The sequence below is a fragment of the Taeniopygia guttata genome, chromosome Z, assembly GCF_048771995.1.
Source record: "Taeniopygia guttata chromosome Z, bTaeGut7.mat, whole genome shotgun sequence".
In the NCBI taxonomy this organism is placed as follows: domain Eukaryota; kingdom Metazoa; phylum Chordata; class Aves; order Passeriformes; family Estrildidae; genus Taeniopygia; species Taeniopygia guttata.
Window position 1 is genome coordinate 48,860,852 of NC_133063.1, and position 20,365 is coordinate 48,881,216.

The following is a 20,365-nucleotide window of genomic DNA, read 5'->3' on the forward strand; positions in this document are numbered from 1 at the left end:
CTTCACTTTACTGTGGCTGGTGCTAAAGGGGAGAGAGGGGAAAATAATCTCACACAGCTCCCGGTAAATCTATACCTGCCTCTGTCAACTTCTTAAATCTTGCACTGCACTCAAGAAGTTGTTTGCAACAACTCATTGACTGAATGTTTTAAAACTCTGAAAGCATAAATTTCTCAGCCTGTACTGGTGCCACCTCTGTTTTGAAAACAAAATGTATTTCCTTTCTTTCTACTAAGATAATTTTTGCAAGTGACAGGATAAGGATATGGAATGCCACCATTATTGAAAAGACACATTTTGTACAGTTGCTCTTGGGAGTAGGAAAATGGGTGCAGTATGAAGCTCTAATTTTTATTTGTTTAAAGAAAAAAATAAAAATCACCAAAGAACTGGTAAGTATTGATGGTGATTACCTGTAGATGTCTGATTTTCTTTTAAGACAGTCTGATCTGCCAAACATTTGTATGGCTCCTCCATAACTAAATGACTAGCTCTCCCTACAACATATATTGTCCCAAATGAGTGACAGTATCTTGGTAATGCAGTCGGAAAAGATGAAGATCCCTTTCATTTTCATAGCAAAACATTCATGGTTTAATTTTAGGTTGGAGGTGAAATTCTACATGCTGCTCCTTATTTTTCACTGACTGATCAGTAAACTGTATTCTTCTACAGTGACTAGTCATGATGCTACATGTGAGAGGAGACCACACTGGACTTCCTCCTGTGTGACACCAGGTATTCTGTTCATGCACAGAACAGCCTGCTCTAGTGGTAACTCATGGCCCTTTCTTCTTCAGGTCAGGTCTCGGGAACTTTGGTGCTTCTGCCACTCAGCCAGTGGTGGAAAGCAATCAAAAGCCAGATACCGTCTACAATGATTTTTTTGCCTGTTGTTATTAAAGGAGGAGTTGAGGCCTTGAGGGATAGCACTGTAAAAACTAGGTGCTGCTTCTAAAATATATAAAAGCTCCAGTTAGTTCAGAAAGTCAGCCAGGTTATCATAAGTCACTTTGTGGCTGAGATAGCTGGTGAATTACTTGCATGTCTGATCTGATAGTAGCAAAGCTTAAATGTGTTCAATTTCTATTTTTATTTTATTTAATCAGCAATACAAGGTCTGTAGGCAGCTCTGTTTCTTTATCACTCTTATTTGTTTGTGTGAAGGTATTGGTTGGTGGGGAAACTATAAATCATCAAATTGTGTGAAGGCAAGTTAGACTTTCTAAAAGTCAACAAAGGGTTGACATGCATTAGAAAATGAAGAAGAATGATCTGCCTTGGGGAGGGATGTTTTTACTCAAAATAAACCTTGACAATGAGTATATATGAGTTCATAGTGTTTTTCAAACATTCTTGCACTTAAAATATTTTCAGAGCACTCAGATTGAAATTACAGAGAACATTAGTACTGTGCACTTGCATATAGGTTTGACTGGGTTCCATGTTTGTCATAATAGGAAACAGCAAATACAATATTCACTTAGCATCCATAATTCAGCCATATTTTTCACTGGCTTTGGATTTTGGTAAGTAGTGTGTTGAAGTACTGGAGAATATCTATGTTAACCAGAGAAAACTCTGGAGCATGACCTTGTCAAACAGAGATTGAAGCCTCTGATTTGGTATAGTTCTTCTGCTTTTTCCCCCCACCATTTTTCTTTTTGCAAATGATAATTTCCCTGTTAGAAGGTTATTGTCTTAAATTAAGACTTGATATTTGTTTTTTATGATGTTATCATGTTTCTCTTTACTTTTGTGGTACTTCCCCTAGATATATGGACCACCCAGTTGTTTTAAGCCAGCTGTCGAAATACCATTCAGTAAGAGGATTTGCAGGAAGCAGCTCTGCAAATGGTTTAGCAGAGAACCTGAGTATAGCAGAGCCATGTCTTACTGCTAATACCACCTTAGCAATTGCCATCAGCTACAGTTTTACAAGTCTAACTCCTAAATGTGGATTATTTCTGTTCTTATACATATGGTGTATGATTTGTAAAGAAAAGTTTTATGTGAGCTCAGTAGTAAAAATTACAGTCCTTTTTCATTTGAGTTAGACTGACATTTAAATCATTTCTGAAAACACTCATTCTTGGTCTTTTGGCAAAGACTGGCTCTATCTGAACTCATGTGTTTTGTCTGTCAGATGCTGGTTAAAGAAGACTTCACTCCCTTGCTGGTTTAATATTGTGACCAAAATGAGGAAAAGGTCATTTGCCCTGATTAAGGCATGGGCTTGTTTAGGACAGATGTAAGTGCTTCACCCATTGACATCTTATATCTGTAAAAAATCTGCTGCTTCAGAGTAGTTCAGGGATGTCATACACAGTTGTGCCCTCTGTTCAGGCAGCAAGCATGATAAAAAACCTCTATCAATGTGGGGTTTTCATTTGAGTAACATTTCAGGTCAAGAAATTTGAAGTCCTGACAAGATTTTGAGGTGATAGCCTTGTAGCTGTTCTTCAGTTGAACCTGAACCTCATGAAATGAGTTCACTCTTACTCTAAAAATCTGTTTACTCCAACTGGGCTTTACATTCTTCACAACTAACACAATTTTCCACCTTTTCTTGTTGAGTACTGAGTAATTATGAGACCTGTATATTCCCAGCAGGAAAAAGCAGTGTCAATCTGCTGATCTTCCCTCTGCTGCAGAGGTGGGTCTTGAACCACTGGGAATGGTAGCTGCTCTTCTGCTCACTGAAATGTCTATATACAATAAAAAGACACCATCCCACTCCTCAGGAAGAACAGAAATGTTTCACAGCAATGAAAGTAATCTATCCCAAATCAGTTCAGGCTGGGCTATCAGGATGTGGCTCAAAGTGGCAGTAACAAACTTATCTGTTGTGAAGCGAAAATGAATGATGTTGTAATAGGATTTTCAGCTGAATGAGAATCCAACCCTCAGTGTGGCCCTTGGTCCAAATGAAGTCTTAACATGTTTGTTTTTGTTTACTGAAGTCATTGCACAACCAGGAAATGGGAGAAAAAGTTGTTTGCTTTCATATCAAGGAAACGTTATTCATAGAAGATGCAAGTAAAATGCACCACTCCTTAAGGCATGTTGAAACCTGCAGGTTTTGCCTCTATTATTTTTGGAAATTATGTAGCTTGTTAGGAATTATTCTGTACCAAAATGAATATCTACTGTCTTCTTTGTTTCAGGAGCCTGCCTTGCTATATAGGAGTCCTCAGTATTTATTATTCAAGTGTTTGGGTTTGGGGTTTTTCTTTGTTTGTTTTGAGTTGGCTGTTTTGTTTGTTTGGAGTTTGTTAACTTAAAAAAAAAAAATCACACAAAAAACCTCCCAAACCAAAGTAGGGCCTATTAACTTTAAAGTCAGAATTGCTTCTTAAGCTGGAGGGTTTGTCCAACACTAATAGTTTAGCTTAAATATGACTGCAATAGGTTCATCCCATTCTGGAGTTGTTCTCTCTATAGCACAGGACTCTGTTTACTAAATCAGAAGTTAAATAACTGTATCCCCCATTCCCTTCCAATTGCTTTGAAACTGTTGAGAAAAAAAAAAATCTCACTACAGGTTTATGTAAGAGATAGTACCAGAATAAGGATGGAGAGAGGAGACACACAGCAAGCTGTTCTTTATGAAATAAAACATTTGCATGTGTAATGACTTGTTGAGAACTGCCATGGGAATTGTTTTTGTTGGTGGTATTCATATGTTCTTAGGAGCATAGCCTGAAAAGAGTTCTTTTTAATTTTCTCTGATTTTTTTTTAGTCAGATTTTACCTAAATAAAACTTCTTTAGCACTTGCATGTTCATGTTGCATTTGGCACCGTACTACAAAGTTTGTCCATAAAACCTCAGTGCCCCAGATTTAGCCAAGTTATTATTATTTAGGTATTTAGGTATTTAGGTATTTATTATTACTATGAATATTGTCAAATTTAAGTTAGCCAACTGTATGCTTCACAGTCTTCCTAATGCATAAGTGAATTTGATTGTATTTTGTGTTTTGGTATTTTGCTGGTATGTTGTGCTGGCTAAATTAGAGGTGTTGGAATTTGTCAGGCTCCTCTTGTGTCCCTCCCCCAGTCATTTTCCCAGAGCCTGAGAAACTACTTCTTCCAAAGAATGTTTACACAACTTTGCATTGGTCACCAAGTACATGAAGTTTTGATTTTGAATTACTGGAGAGCAGACAGCAGCAGTGCTGCTTGTGCTCTTGGACATATTATCTCTTCAGTTTGTTTATGGCAGTAGAATTTACAGGATGAACCCACAGAATGCTTTTATATTTGCAGAGAAAGGTTCGAGCCTTAAGCCTGTCTGCCATTTGCAAAGAGCAGTAGCCAGTGTAGAAGGAAGGACTCCTTCTAGGGAGTGAGGTGGTTACTGTACTTGATAGATAACTTTGTTCCAGGACTTCTCCTGTTTTGATTAATTCTCCTCTCTTTGCCAGATGTTGTCTGTAGGTCTCTTTCTCTGCTGAGTTTTCAAGAAGTCTATGATTAGAGAAACATGGTGTTGTAGTTCACAGACTCTCTGTCTGAAATACCCATTTCATTCCTGCACATTGTTCCAAGTTTCCCTAGTTAAAGGCTGAACTCTCAGCATTAGTTTTAACACTTAAAGGAAGCAGTTCAAAATATAACCTCCTAAATACAATAGTTGATGTGGCTCCATGATTTATGATGTTTCTTTTACATTCCAGGGGAAAATCCCTTTTACACAGGGGTGCATAATTTAAAAATTAATACCTCCTTCAAAATATATTAGAAACTATCCTAGGAATACTGGCTTTTTCAGTTTGGTGCATGTTTGATGATGGTTCTAACTTTCCACACACAGAGAAATAGTAATTAGAAGTGTTTTGTCTTGAATTTTTGTTTTACATTACTCCCACTGAAAAACTACTTTGTGCACATCAGGCTGATGTTGGTAGAACTCACATGGTAGTAGAATGTCTGCCTATATCTTAAAACTTGACAACATTGGGATGTTATGCATCAGGAGGATATGAACTTCTGTGTTTTCAGAAGCTTTTCCTTCATTTTTGCTTCAAGGCAAAATGAAGTCAGCAGCATCTCTGTAGCACTGCTTCTGTGATTCTTGATGTCCCCAACCTGAGGATGTCAAACATAAAATTTATGCTGAAAAAGGCTTGAATTCAGTATAATTTCTTTGGTTTGTTCTATAATTACACCTTAGGTAATTGATGCTTGTACGTGCATCATGCTGTGGCGTGGTTGGTAACATCTGCAGTTTCACACTGTTTAAGCAAGCAGGTGCTTGGGTGAACAGCAAAACCACAAGTGGAAAAAATATGTCTCTGGCACAATCTCCCAAATATCCAGTAGCTTTGATTACTCCAGGTGTTACTCACAGTAGAGTGTTTTCCCTCAACCACACACGAAGGAAAGATGAGCTTTATAAAGGAAAAAATACATCTCTGACCCAATCTCCCAAATAGTCTGTAGCTTTGATTTCTCCAGGTGGTATTCACAGTAAAGTGTTTTCCCCCAACCACACACAAAGATGAGCTTTATAAAGGACGGTGCAGAAGTACAACTTGATGTAGTTTAATTAAAGAAACGCAGAATCATGTTTTAAAGGAACTACATTTTGTCCACTGAAAGGGGAAGATCTAACTAAATCTGACTAAATCTGAGTACTCTGACTAAAATGTCTAGGACAAAATCAGTTATTTTTAAGTTGTTATATTTAAGTGAAAAAAAAAAAAAAAGAAGAAAATAATTATCCTCCCCACCTCTTCTGTTTTCTTTATTAATTCCCCAAGCCCATGCATTCTTTGGGGATATATTGCATCACTAGGGACATGAGTTTAGAAGTCATGTGGGACTAGATATATATAAGGTATATGATATGAACTGATGGGACAGCAACCCATTTAAAATCACAGAATCATGGGATTGTTCAGGTTGGAAAAGACCTCTAAGATTATTGAGTCCAACCATTAACCCAGCAGCCCATGTTCACCACTAAACAGTGTTCCCCCACCAGTGGCACATCTACTTGTCTCTTAAGTATGTTCAAGAGCCTTCCAGGGATGCCAGCTTCCTGGGCAGTTTTTTCCTGTGCTTGACAACCCTTTCAGTGAAGAAATTTTTCCTCATGTTCAATCTAAACTTCCCCTGGTGGCTTGAGGCCATTTCCTTTCATCCTATCCCAAGTTATCTGGGAGAGGAGACTGATCCCCAGCTGGTTAAACCCTCCTGTCAGGCAGCTGTAGAGAGTCATAAGGTCCCTCCTGAGCCTCCTTTTCTCCCAACTAAACCTCCCCAGCTCCTTCAGCTGCTTCTCATAGAACTTGTTCTCTAAATCCTTGCCAGCCTCATTACCCTTCTCTGGACATGTTCCAACACATTAACATCTTTCTTGTAATGAGGGTACCAAAATGAACACATTATTTGAGCTGCAGTATGGAAGTATGACTAGAAAGTCTTTCTGATGTGCCATCTCACTCCAGAGCTATTATCTTCCTGGGAAGAAAAGGAAGGATACCAAAAAATCTAGGGACAGGGAGGAAAGAACCTGCCAGTATGCAGTTATGGAATGAAAGAGAAAAGATATCTTAATAATAATAAAATACATGTAAATGCTCTCTTCCAGTTTTCACCTGGCAGCCACAAAAGGGCATGCAGAGTGTCTCAGGATCATGGTGACACATGGTGCAGATGTGACAGCCCAAGATGGTGCAGGTATGTCTCTCTATACAAGTAGCATGATACACTCATTGTAACACTCAGATACACTCAGTTGTAACACTTGCAGATTTGGACATATTTGCTTTCCTGCACAGAGAATTCTGAATCTAAACTCCTTAAAAATTTTTGTCCTAATAGTATAAATTTCAGCATTTGTAGTGGGATCCAGACGTAAAATATTTGCTAGATTTTTAAAATTTTTATTTTTAAGTAGGAAAAAAAAAAAAAGGAAGAAAATAATTATCATCCCCTACCTCTTCTACCTTTTCCTATTATTACAGGTTGCATCAAGATCTTCAGTTTTGCTTTCATGTTTATTCAAGCTATTAATCCCATTAACTCTACAGCAGTTGCAGTAAGATATTTCTTCAGGATTATGACACAGTGAAAACAGCTGATACAGGCCAAAACAGAGCTGAGAGCTATTAAGTAGGCTGTCTCAGTTCTCAAAAGTCCTGTGCTTAATTACTTTTCCACTAGGAGAATGGTGGGAGCTGAATTTGAAACTGGCAAACTCTTCTTAATAGATTTCAGTTGACACATCTTTAGAATCTGTGCCCAGCATTTTCTCTGGCTAGCTGAGCCACCTAAATGATCTGTCAGCATTCTGTCTTTCCAGTAATGATCTGTAATTGCTGGGCTCATGGGTTCTGTTTTGCTGCTTATTGCAGCCTGAGGGGATCTCTGTCATATGTGGGAATCATTTGCCTCTATATATAAAGTGTCTGTGATACTGGAAGAAGCATTCATATTTTACATAAGAATAAGGGAATATATGTACCTGATGCAGACTATAATTCTGAATTCATGTTTCACCTTGCCTGATGATTTATTGGTCCCTTCGGTAGTAAAAGGTTGTCTGCCTACTTCCACCTGAGAGTGTCAGCCCAGTACTCTTTAGTGAAATCCTTCTATGTGAAAGTCACACCATTTGCAATGAGAGCTTCCTGTCACAAGTGTCTTTGTCTTTATTGAGTACTAAATCCTGGGTCCTTCTCTTTTTAGTTGCATGGATAATTTCTTCTTTTGCTATCTTGTCATCTTCAATTTTTCACATGTTCTGCAAGATGAAGCTGGAGGAGAGACTTCAGTGTTTTATCATAAATCCATAATTATCATGAATTCAGTGACGTGTAGACCAATGTAGACCTGTGTTTGACAGGAAATAGGAAATTTGTGAATTTCCTATTCCTGCAAAACAAAGCAGGCCTGTGTTTGAGTCTTCTATGTGTACTTCATGGGTGACACAAACTTAATACATTTGTAGGTGGTGAATTTGGCAGGTTTTGCTCTTGATGCTGGGTATGTTTTCATTGCCAAATAGCAAAACTCATGACACTGACAGACATCTGTGTGCAAGGGAGGCTGTGTAATACTGGAAAATTGTTTTCTAAGAAACAAGACAAAATGTACCGTCTTAGACTTGCTTCTGCCCAAGTGTAGTCTGACACAGTGTTTGTGTCACTCCTTTATATGAATTAAGACTGTAAGATTATTCCGTTACTTGCCTGAACAAAAGGTAGTAAAGGCATTCTGCTTGACATAGGTTTTTACTTTATTTTGTCTACCCTTACTTTCTATGTGTCATGATAGGAACGAGACAGATAATTCAAGATTTTGCCTTTGTCATGGCGGGTTTTATTGCTGTGCTTTGGCATGACTGAATAACTAATTTGCTTTGCTTTTATTCTTTTAGGGCACAGTGCTTTACATCTTGCAGCAAAGAACAGCCACCCTGATTGTGTTAAGAGGTTACTTCAGGTAAAAGAAAAACTAAATTAATTTTGAATTTTGAAATTTTTATTTGGTTCCATTAGACTAATTTTATGCTAATAATCTGCACCATACTTCTTTATTGTTCTATCTCCTTGGCATCAAGAGAGGCGCATCAAGAGTTTAAACATAAAGAGTTTAAGGATCTTTCAGGCACTGCGAATGCGTGATAGAAAACAGTATCGCTTCCCTGAGTGGTCTGCAAATACAGTTTTCCATGTCCAGCTGCTCTGACATAGCTTGATTTGGTTTCAAGTAGTTTGTAGCTTCGGTTTAACTTCCTGTGTTTTGTCTGTGTGGTTGGAGGACTTGGAATTAGGTGGATCAAGAGTTACAAGGGAAACTGTTTTTCACTTCTGGGGGGATTCTGGTAATATTCCACTGGAATGCTTTCTGTCTGTTTACCATAGAAACGTTTTCAAGTTTAAAGTAAAAGAGAGGAAAACATAGTAGTTTAGATCCAAAAATAATATGGAAATAATCAAATCTTCAATGAAATTAGGTAGAGTACAGTGATGGGTTAGAAAGGGAGTTGAAAGAATGGGGAGAGAAAATAAGAAAAACAAAAGTGAAGATGAACAGAAGAGTCTCATTGTGTTGAAGATGAGTGTTAGTAAGCAAAGATGTTGTCCATATCAACCCCATTTCAGAATTACTGGTAAGTTTTCATGGTGGTGATCAGAGAAACAGAACAGATTTCTCTAAGTTTGGAGTTCTCAGAAGGTCTCAGATAAAATAATGAATACAGACTGTGAATACAGATGAAATACTGATTAGCAACCCAATGTGGACACGATGGTGCAGAAAGAGAATGGATCCTCTATCCCGACCTCGAGATTGTTTTTCCCTGCTTGCCTCAGGGCTCTCCAGCTGTCCAGTGACTGACCTCTGTCAGAGTCTCTGACAAGGCAGGGTCCAGTTTCACTGATTCCCAGCCCCGTAGCCCCTGGGAGCTGTTTGCCCCGCTGCTCGGCGGGCGGGAAGGGCTGTCCCAGCCGCGATCCAGGTCGCCATCAGGCCGTCACTGCCGGCATGGCAGGCAGCGGCGGCTCAGAGCCAGCCGCGCTTTGCGCCGCGGAGCTGCTGCCCTTCCGCGTGCCTGCTTTTGCTGATGCTTTTCTACTTTTATTTCAATATGCAGGTTTATAAATACATTCCTAAATGCAGACCTGTTGGATATTCTCCACTAATTCATGCTCTTACGTAGATTAAGGATTATTTTACGTAGACCAAAGTGTGTATGCAAGGAATGTCTAACTGTTGTTGAACTAAAACAGGCTGAATAATTATTTTACACAGGCATTAATGACATTTTTGTTACAGAGTGTTACGGTCTATGTGATTCTGTTTTCCCAGATAACCATAGGCATGTTGAAGACAGTGCTTCATGTAAAGGTCAAAAGTTGTAATGTTTGTTTTCTAGAAACCAAACCACCAACTGTCCAATGAAAAGCTTTGAAGCCTGTGAAGGGTTTAGAGAACCAGTCCTCAGTCCTCAGCCAGTGAGGGGCAGCTGAGGGAGCTGGTGGGGTTTAGCCTGGAGAAAAGGAAGCTTACGGTAGACCATATCACAACGAGAAAAGAGGAAATAGCCTCAAGGTGCACCCAGGGAGCTTTAAGTTGGATATTTGGAAAGTTTCTTCACTTGGAAGGATTTAAGAGATGTGTGTAGATGTGAGACATGTCTTAGTAATGAACTTGGCCATGCTGGGTTAAGAGTTGGAAATTATGATCACAATGGTTATTTCTAACCCAAATGAACTTAGGTTTCTATGATACTCTCTTTGTTGTAATTAAAGCAAAAATCTTCCATACCAAAATGAGCCTTGATAAGGATTTGAATTATATTTTCATTACTATTTATTGGTTTGAATTCCAGATTGATCAGTAGCATCTGATAACTGTAATACAACAAGATACAACTGGATTGTTGGTGCTTATTTTTAAAAACGCTAATGAACCCTTATTGCATTTGTCAATGGGCCCTCATGAACTTTAACAAGGCCAAGTGCTGGCACTGCACTTGGGTCAGCCCAGAGGGCCAAAGGTGTCCTGGGCTGCATCCAGAGCCCCGTGGGCAGCAGGGGAGGGAGGGGATTCTGCCCCTCTGCTCTGCTCTGCACCACCTGGAGCCCTGCATCCAGCTCTGGGCTCCCAGCATGGGAGGGACAGGGACCTGATGGAGCCAGCACAGAGCAGGGCTGTGAAGCTGATCAGACTGATGCCTTGAGAGGCTACCCAGAACAGAGGCTGGACAGCGTTAAATGAATTAATTAGGTATTTATTAGAAAGGCCTTCAAAGGATACCCCTTCGGCAGTACAAAAGCCTTACTGAGGCTATAACCAAAATGGATGATGGGTCACAAGTTTTCACTTTTGTAAGTTTTGGTCTATTTTACATATTGGGATTAATTGTCCCATTACAGCTTCAGATTATGAAGTCCCATCCTCCCTCTCTCCAGGAGAGGTTGCTCTCTTCAATTTGCTGTTGATTATACCTTTTGGGCCTGAAGCTGCAACAGTGGTTGCAGGCTTCTCAGGCTGGGAGAGGATTGTTTTGTCTAACTAAACTATGAAGAGTACTTGCTAACACTATGAAGTTCAGATTGAAGTACTGATGCAGTACAGAATCTGGATAATATGAAAGCTAAAACTTAAGGCATCGAGAGGGCTGGAGCACGTCTGCTGTGAGGAAAGCCTGAGACTGTGGTGTTTAACCTGGAGAAGAGAAAGCCTCCCAGGAAACCTTAGAGCTGCTTTTCAATATCTAAAGGAGCCACACAAGAAAAACAGAGAGGGAGTTTTTACATTAGTATGTTGTGATAGGCCAAGTGACAATGGCTCTAACTGAAGGAGGGTAGGTTTAGATTTGGTGTTAGGAAGAAATTCTTTATTGTGAGAGTGGTGAGGCACTGGCATGGGTTGACCAGAGAAGTTGTGGATTCCCCATCCCTGGCAGTGTTCAAGGCCAGGCTGGACGGGGCATTGAGCAACCTGGTCAGTGGAATGTGTCCCTGCCCATTGCAGGGAGTTGGAACAAGATGATCTTCAAGGTCTCTTCTAATCCAAACCATACCATGGTTGTATGAAATAATGCAGGACAAATTGCCTTGGGATGTGGTTGCTTTAGCTTGTACACTAATGTTAAAAAGAAAAAAAAAAATCTGAGACAAGGGAGAGATTTTATTTACTGATTATTTATTTATTTATTTATATTTACTGACGTGAATTATTCTGAAATGATAACATTTTTTTAGGTACAGTTCTCTTAACCATGAGGATTTCCTATGGCTTCAATATAAGTTGATATGAAGACAGGAAACAGCAGATTGATAGAGAGAGAGAAGCTGTACCTTCTTTCAATGTTCTTCTCTGAAGCAGCACATAAATCTGTTTGCAAAGACGTTAAGCACTCTGTCTATATAGATCTTTCTTATTTTCTTTGTCTTTCTCTAATTGCTTTTTTTCGTTTTCCGTATTGAATTATGCAGAGTAAATGTCCAGCCGACAGCACCGACAATTCTGGGAAAACAGCTTTACATTATGCAGGTAACTTTGATGAAAGTTTATACTATTTTGTTGTGCTTGATATTCCTAGCTTATTAGCCTAGAACTTCTTTTTGTCCCCCACTGTAATACTGCAGTATTGCAAGTGGAAGTGTGGGACACAAATTTTGAAATTGTGGTTTAATGGACTCTTACAATTGTCTTGTTTTTTTTTAATTTAATTTTATCTTTTTTAGCTGCATGTGGGTGTCTTCAAGCAGTTCAACTCCTGTGTGAGCACAAATGTCCCATTAACATCAAAGATTTGGTATGTACCTCCTCTCCTGTGTGTACTGCAGATACTTCAGGGCTTTTATCACCCTCATTCCATGCCTTGCCATGCTCCATCTCATGTGCAGTACTTCAAAGCAATGCTGTGCTCACACCTTCAGGGTTTCTCTGCTGGAGGAAGTTCCTTTTGCAGCTTGCCATTGCAGAGGTGTGGAAGCACTTCACAATCTGATCCTGTAGTGGCAGGATTTGGTGATTGTTGAGACATTGGCACAGGTAGCTAGAATCAATTCTTACACATTCAAAACATAATTAAAAGTGTTTCCATTGTCCCCAGGAGGTTTTGGAAAAGGTCCAGTGTGTGGCCAAGGGCTGAAAAATGCTCACAGAGCCCAATCAGAGTATATTATGTCTGACGGGAACAAATACACCTCACATATGCCAAAGGCTCAGAGACACAACTGTGAAAACTCTACAACCAGACAGGTCTGGTTTTGGGAATGATACAACTGCCTGATGGAAAACCTAATGACAAAAGGAAGAGATCTGTAAAGCACAGGTCAAAAGACACTCAAAACTAGATAAAGACATTCAGACTTGTTTGGTTTCAGCTTTGTTCTATATCTGGTCTTTCTAGCAAAAACAAATATGTCACAAACATAGACATCTGATCTAAGATTTCAGCAAATGCATTTTATAGACATAAAAAAATTATTCAGTATTCAGGCTTTAGGAGTATCTTAAAAATGTCCTGAGCTACATCATGGCTGGGTATAGGAAAAAGAGGTGCATGACAAAATTTGCCTCAGAGGTGCATGGCAAAATGATAAGCAATGGTCAGAATTTGGGTAGTGGACTAATTGGGAAATTCCAGTTAGCTACTAGTAAAAAAGCACCTCACCTTTAAGGTGGTCTAACATTGGAATTGGTACCTAGAGCTGTGTCTTTACCTTTGGAGGTGTTTAAAACATGACTGGACAAGTCTCTGAGGTATGTGTTGAAACTTGAAGCTGGACTAGCTTTGGATGAGAAAAAAATTGGGAGAAACCCCAGATACTTCTAAAGGTCTTCCATCTGTGTTATTCTATGACTTTATGAAATGTTGTATTTTTGCCTAGTACTTAGTTAAAATTACCATTTTTGTTGTGGAGCTACGGAAAGATATTTTGTCGTTTCAAAATAATTGTGTTTTAGCATTGAGCAAATAGCAAAGGGAGTACAAAAGCAAGTTCCTACTCCCTGTGTTTTGCATCATCCCCAACAGACAAGGAAGGAATTATAACACACTCAGCTATGTTTATGGTACACAGGAAAAATGTATTAATAGCACCTCATTTTTGCTATGTAAAGGTAAAATTTGTAGCTCGCTTTAAATTTGTAGCTCAGTGTGTTTTTGTAAGTGGATAGACTACTGTTCATAGCTTCTTTATATGCATTTCTAGGATGGAAACATACCTCTGCTGCTTGCAGTACAAAATGGTCATACAGAAGTCTGCAAATACCTTCTGGATCATGGAGCAGACATCAACATGAGGGATAAAAATGGAAGGTACAGCAGGTTAACGTGTTGATTCTTCACCAAAGCTGACTGTCAAATGAAGATTTCTTCTCAAATCCTTCCCAAAATATTGATATTAGGTGAAATAATGCTTTCTGTACTAGGTAGCATATCCTGATTGCTGAGAAGGCTTACAGAATTCTGACTGAAGTAAAAGATGAAGCAGAAACTATAAAACTAATCTGCCTGTAAGATTTCCCTTGGGCTACCAAAGCATTTAAATGATTCCTGTACAAATATGATTGATAGCACTTACTCACACATCACTTTCTAAGCATCCCAGTTTAAAATGCTGCTCTCTGTTTGGAATGAGTTGATACCTCCAAATTAAATCCTTAAAACTGCTACTTGTGAGCAAAATCTGTGGAGAGTTGCTTTTTTCTGCCATGCAGACACAGCAGCAAGAAAAATATGCAATAAATCTCTATAGTGGAGATGCTGATTTTCTAGATGGTGCCAATTACAGTTTTTCCTGCTTTAAGAGATAGTACATGTGTCAGATAACTTCTTAAAAGGCAACATTTTTGTAGTGAAACATGCACTAGTTCTGATGGTACTGACAAACATCAAGAATCTTAGACTATTATAGACTGTTTTATAAACAGCTGGTTAAACTGTGGAGGTAAAGTAGGATACTGACAAGACTTGGCACTTACACTTCATAGCAATTTTGATTATTCTGTGTGACACAATACTGATTCTGTTCTCTGGCGGCACCTGCGAATATAAGACTGGGCCTTATCTCGTTTTTTATCAGTCCAAAGTTCATTAGGGCGCTCTTTGTTTCCAGTTGTCTGAAGAAAACCCCTTTGTTTTCTGTCAGTTTTCATGGCCTCATTGGTGCTTTGAGCCTGAGGTACTGCTCACTCAGGGGCCTCTGCCTTCCCCTCACTCTCCTAGTATTTAGTCAGCAGACAGGATTAAGACTTTCTGCTTTAATTGGATGAAAGAGTTTCTGTCACAGATAGAACAGATTTTTAAAATTTTTTTAAAGGTAGTGCTGTATGTAGAAGCAACAAAACATTGTAACATAGAATGTGCTGGTTTATTTCTTGCTTTAATTTTGGTGAGGGAAGTGACTGCTACTGCATCTCATGTTCACAGAAGTAGTTAAGATTTTACTGAAACAGGAGAAACCTCATTGGGAGAAGAGGGGGATAACCTTGGAAAATAGCATCTGCAGATTCCTATCAGGTCCAGACTAAGTGAACTATTTTGGTAATCTAAAACCATCCCTGTGACTCTTGAGATGTTATCCAAGTTATCACTCACCACTACTTTTAGCACAGCACTGCAACAGCATCACTTTTCCAAGAGACTCACCCATTACAAGGGGTATGTTTAATTCATTAGTGAAACTGTTGTCTTAATACTTTGTAAATATTATCACTGTAGTAACTTTTCAGCATTGTATCTGCACTGAGGAATGTGTTTGGCATTAAACTTGGCCAACCTATTAGACATGTGTTCATACAGAGAAAGGAGAACTATTCCTGAGCAGGAAGGCACTATTAGAGCATGCTTGAAAGGTGAGGTTTTTTTGTAATTATTCTGTATGCCTCTTATGACCCCTTCAAATAATTGAGAAAAGCAGATACAACCTGTTAGGAAAAGATTCCTTCTGTATGCTATGCTTACTTTAGGAGCTGTCTCTGTGCAACTGCCTTGTGTTGGAAAGGGAATTGTTTGTGTTCTCATGGACTCCTTTTTTTCTTTTTTTTTAGGCTGACAGTAGAACAGGGTTTGAGGTCAAACTCATCTCTTGGACTCACTGAAGATCTTTTAGATTTAATTGTCTTTTTGATTGAAATCTGTTTGTCTGTTTTGTCTCAAACACAACATGTGGAGGAGAGCAGGAATGAAATAAAAGTTTTCATGTTGTACCACCACTGTCATAAGAGTGTAACAGTGAGGTTTGTTGGACTTTATCCTGCAGCCATTTCTATCTATGGCTCTCCTCTCAGCCTCAGGAAGCCATATTTAGAAATGTTTGTAGACCTGCATTTGCAGCTGGAGTGCATGAGGAAGAGGAGGAAGAGCTAGCAAATGCTTGTTTGTAAGGAGAAAGAGAAGTCACATTTATGTACCAATAAATATGCTGATGGAATCTTGGACTCTATTGCACAATAACAGTCACAATTTTTTTCCCTGAAGAAATGAGCTGCTAAAGAGAATGCCTTGACACTTGCTGTTTGTGTTTTGGTTTTTTTTCTCCTTTTGTTCAGAACTGCTTTGATGATGGCTTGTGAAGCTAGTAGCCTTAACATGGTGGAAGCTTTCCTCAGGAGAGGTGCAGATGTGAGTTTAGTAGATGTCTTTGGACAGAATGCCCTGCATTATGCCAAGCTCTCTGAGAATACAGGGGTCCAGAATCTTCTGTCGTCAAAGATATCACAGGACATGGGTATGTGAGAGAGGCTGACCTGCAGTTTGTCCCTTCTTGATTTAGCACTGAACAAATTTTCTTAAAACTGTAGCCTGAAATGTTGCAAAAGCCATTTTCAGGATTATCTGGCTGAGACTTCCCAAAAACTCTTTGCCGTAGGTGGTAATATTTAGCATGGGATAAAACCCTGAGCAGGCCAAAAAGAGGGCTTTTGGAGAAAGACAAGTTGATGTAGCAGCATTGTGAAATTTTGCATACAGTTTGGAATGGATTCTCTTTTATACATAGAACCCCTTGGTAGAGGGGCTGGAGAAGGAGCTGAAGCAGGCGTAGTATTTTATAGTCAAACTACAATGGATTTCTAAAGTAGGACGCTTAATGCATAAGAATGGTGCAAGACCAGAATAAGAATTATTAGGATTCTTCAGAATTTTTCTCAAAATGAAACCAGACAGTAGCAGAGGAAGAATGTGATTGAAATGGAATTTGCAAATTGTATTTTTCAGGTTTCAGACAGGAATCCAAAAACCAAACCATTTATCTATGGTATGGGAAGCAGAGCAGAGAGGTGGGTTAAGAATGGAAAGTAACTCTTTCTTTAATAACTTCTCTTTATTCCACTTCTTTTCTGCTCCACAGAGGCAAAGTCTCCAACAAAAGCGAAGCAGGTATTTGTCTTTTTGGTTTTGAAAATACTCTCTAGATTTGTAACTTAACAAAAATCAGTAATGGAAGCACTAGTAAGTGTCATTGTGAGATGGGTTGCCATGACTACTATGTAATGTAAAAGGTTTTTCTTGCTTAGGTAAGAAATGTGTTTCAGGAACACTACTTTTAGACTTGGCTTCTCTGTGTAACAGCAGCCAGCACCCTTGGTGAGGGGAGGAAAGGAGGGCAAGTGTGTATGTGCATGCGTGCTGGGATGATGCCTGCTTTCCTCTTGTGTAGTGCAGGAGCTTGGCTCTTTAAACTGCAGAAGAGAGGATCTAGAGAAATTCTCTCTATCTAAAACATAAAATTAAAGGTTATCGCTGGTTTTGCTGGAGACCTCTTCCTGTGAGAATCATGGCAGATTTAGGTAATTAAATTAGTTTCTTACATTTTTTATTTAGTGTCTTATCTTGGAGTGCAAGTAGACCTGGTAGACGTGCTGGTGGCTGGGAAGTAGACAAGGGTGCAATGCATTGGTCATGCCTTCTCTGAGTGCAGAGGTGGGTTTTTTGGGGGGCTCAGGCTGAAGCTGGTAAAGAGGAAAGATGGTAGCTGTGAAGAATGGCATGACTGGGCTGTGTGTGAATGAAGTGTTTTAAGGTCACGGGTGCTAAACCTATTGTCAGCTTCTGCTTTTTTACTAAATCTTGTTTGTTTCCACTGAAGCATGATTTACAAGGGAGCAGATTCTTATTGTCAGGCATGTTTAATATCTTTGTGTTAGTAGAGATGTGGTCTTTACCCAGGGGAAAAAAGGAACTGCATGAGCTGCTAAAGTTGATATTAATGTGGGATTTTTTTATTTTTTTTTTAATAAAACAACTTGCTCAGACTTTACTAACCAAACTAACAAACCTACCTTTTCTGGCTGGTGAAACTTTCAGCATGATCAAGGCTCTAAATTAAGTTCAGAAAGAAGTGGAACTCCAAAAAAACGCAAAGCCCCACCTCCTCCTATCAGTCCTATTCAGGTAAAGAAAAGACCAATTTTGAGATGCTTTTAGGGGATATAAAGCATTTTGAATATTATTAGAGTTATGTTGGCAGGGTTTTCTCTGTCACTGTTATTTTATATGCCTGTCTAACCATGAGTGCTTTTCCTAAAATTAGGATGACACCATGAAAGCACATGTTGCTTAGATTAACTAAGCAAAATTGCTTAAAATGCAATATGGTCAAAGATACAACTGTACAATTGTTTCTTCCAGCTAAAGATGTCATTTTTGCTTTTGATTTCAATAAGTAAATAATAAGTTTTTTTATATTTTAGTTATATATATACATGGATACATATTATTATGGGTATATATGCATATCAAAATAAGATACTTAACTGCATTTTGGTACTATATAAGTCTATTTAATAGTTAGGTTAAATCTTAAACCAGAATGTAACCTGTGTAACAGCTACACTTCTACACTTCTTATATAATACTGATTCAGAAGGGCACTAAATAATTAGGTCTGTTCTCTGAAAGTGACCTACAAATGTGACTTATATTAGTGCAGGTGAAAGTATTCTTTAATGCATGTACATGCATATATATACGTATATGTGTGTGTGTGTATATATAGCTATATAGATATACACATATATACATATATATATAGGCACATGTTAGGGAGGTACCTGTATGTGCATGCATGTAGCCATACCTATTAATATAATTTTTTTTACAGATTAATGATTTGTCCTCTCCACACTCATCAACTTCAACTCCCATGACTGGAAAAGGGCAGGCTTTCTTTGCTGATCAAGTGTGCAAGGTATCAGTGTTCCATTCTTATGAGCTTAGGGAAGGAAAGTACAGGATCTGTTTTGCTTGATGTTATATTTTGATGACTGCAGAGTCTCCTGTGACTTAATTAGTGAATGAATCCAAATCTATTTCAATGCAATTCATAAAACAAATGTAATGATTACTTTAATGTGTGACAAATATGTACATATAAATAGGTTGTTTAGTCAGGTTGTTTAGTTAGTTAGTGTTTAGAAGTATGGTTATGAAAGTATTCATGTTCCAAGAGGTCAATTTCTAGTATCAGCAAAGTGCATGGAATTGGGCAGTGCAAAAAGAGACCGTTTTACCAAAAGATGTCAGTGAAAGGATTGAGTATGCTCTGTGTGATCTTTATCTTGTGTTGCTGAAGATTTTTTTAAACACGTCAGTATGTTGCGACTACTTATCACAGGGTGTGCAGTCTTCCAAACTATTTACAAGATAGTTGCCTGTGTTTCATTAGTATTTAATGGGAATTGGGCAATGGAACTTGAATGGCTTTCACACACTTTGAAATACTGGATACATGCTACAATTAAACAAGACCTCGGAAATAAAAGACATCCATGTGGACAGGCTTTATCCAGCAGAATCTATACTGCCTATAGTTCTTTTTGCTGAACTGTCCAGCTTTTCATGTGCGTTTTCTGTGAAAATGTTTTCTTTTGATGTCTTAACAGGAAGAATTCAGCTCTTTGCACAGGGATAATAAAGACAGACTGAGTGACAGCACAACAGGTATATAATTAATCCTTTTTTCATTAGGTGTTTTAGGTGGCATGAAATGCTGAAAACCTCTATACCTTTCTACTTAGAACATGAGACACACTAAGTATTGAGAGTGACATTTTGAAGTTCCACAAGCAGCTCCCCACCAAAACATCCTGCTTCTATTGTGTTAACCTAACACCTTCTTGGGGTGTTTGTAGGAATAGTTTGCTTGCTCACTGCATTTAGTGGTCATGGGAACAAGCTGTTTAAATGTTGGAATAACTATCTAAATAGCATTTCAGTTTTTTGAAACCTTTTGAATCTTTTTTTTTTTTTCCTCTGAAGGTGCTGATAGTTTATTGGATGTGAGTTCTGAAGCTGACCAACAAGATCTACTTCTGTTGATGCAAGCAAAAATTGCCTCTCTGACATTGCACAATAAGGAGCTGCAGGACAAATTACAGGTGACATATTTTGGTGCTGTTCTGATGGTCTCTTAATCTGCTAGGCAGAATAAAGAGCTGCTTACTGTTTTAAAGAGTTGTACTGTGAAGATCTTTTAATGAGCTTGTGGGTAAGATCATGCAAACACTCTGCCCCAAAGGATTAAATCAGTGTTTTGATCTTCTCACTTTTCCCATAAATTAATGAATAACTTTCTTTATCATGATAACTACATTCTAAAATATATTGTTAACAGTTGTGCTAGAAGAATTTTAATTTGCATAGCTTTGATTACTAGCTTATGGAGCTCAGCCCAGACTTTCAGAGGAGCTTGGCACTTATTGCCTTCTCTCACTGCAGATGACTAAATCGAAACAGCTGAGTTTTGAACTTTTCTAGAACTTTCTTCCATGACTCTTTCATCATCTTTCTCTATAGGATGTGGCAATACTTCCTTGCTTACTCTATTCTAAAAAAATTAGAATCGTGTGCTTGGTTTTATTGTGCAATTGTTGGTGGGTTTTTTTGGA

The 20,365-nt window shown here is 38.5% G+C and overlaps 1 protein-coding gene across 6 annotated transcripts in view; it reads left to right on the forward strand.

The window, feature by feature from the left end:
• Positions 1 to 20,365, forward strand: part of RAI14 (retinoic acid induced 14) — an 85,467-nt gene that overhangs the window by 58,385 nt on the left and 6,717 nt on the right. For 5 of the 6 annotated variants that reach the window (XM_030257910.4, XM_012577635.5, XM_030257912.4 and 2 more), the window contains 11 exons: positions 6,600 to 6,688; positions 8,391 to 8,455; positions 11,959 to 12,016; positions 12,211 to 12,281; positions 13,687 to 13,793; positions 16,028 to 16,206; positions 16,828 to 16,856; positions 17,784 to 17,870; positions 18,580 to 18,666; positions 19,361 to 19,418; positions 19,737 to 19,855. In XM_030257910.4, coding sequence (XP_030113770.4) covers positions 6,600 to 6,688; positions 8,391 to 8,455; positions 11,959 to 12,016; positions 12,211 to 12,281; positions 13,687 to 13,793; positions 16,028 to 16,206; positions 16,828 to 16,856; positions 17,784 to 17,870; positions 18,580 to 18,666; positions 19,361 to 19,418; positions 19,737 to 19,855 — 949 coding nt within the window. The remainder of the gene's footprint in view (positions 1 to 6,599; positions 6,689 to 8,390; positions 8,456 to 11,958; positions 12,017 to 12,210; positions 12,282 to 13,686; positions 13,794 to 16,027; positions 16,207 to 16,827; positions 16,857 to 17,783; positions 17,871 to 18,579; positions 18,667 to 19,360; positions 19,419 to 19,736; positions 19,856 to 20,365) is intronic. The other variant, XM_072921752.1, reaches the window with a different exon arrangement.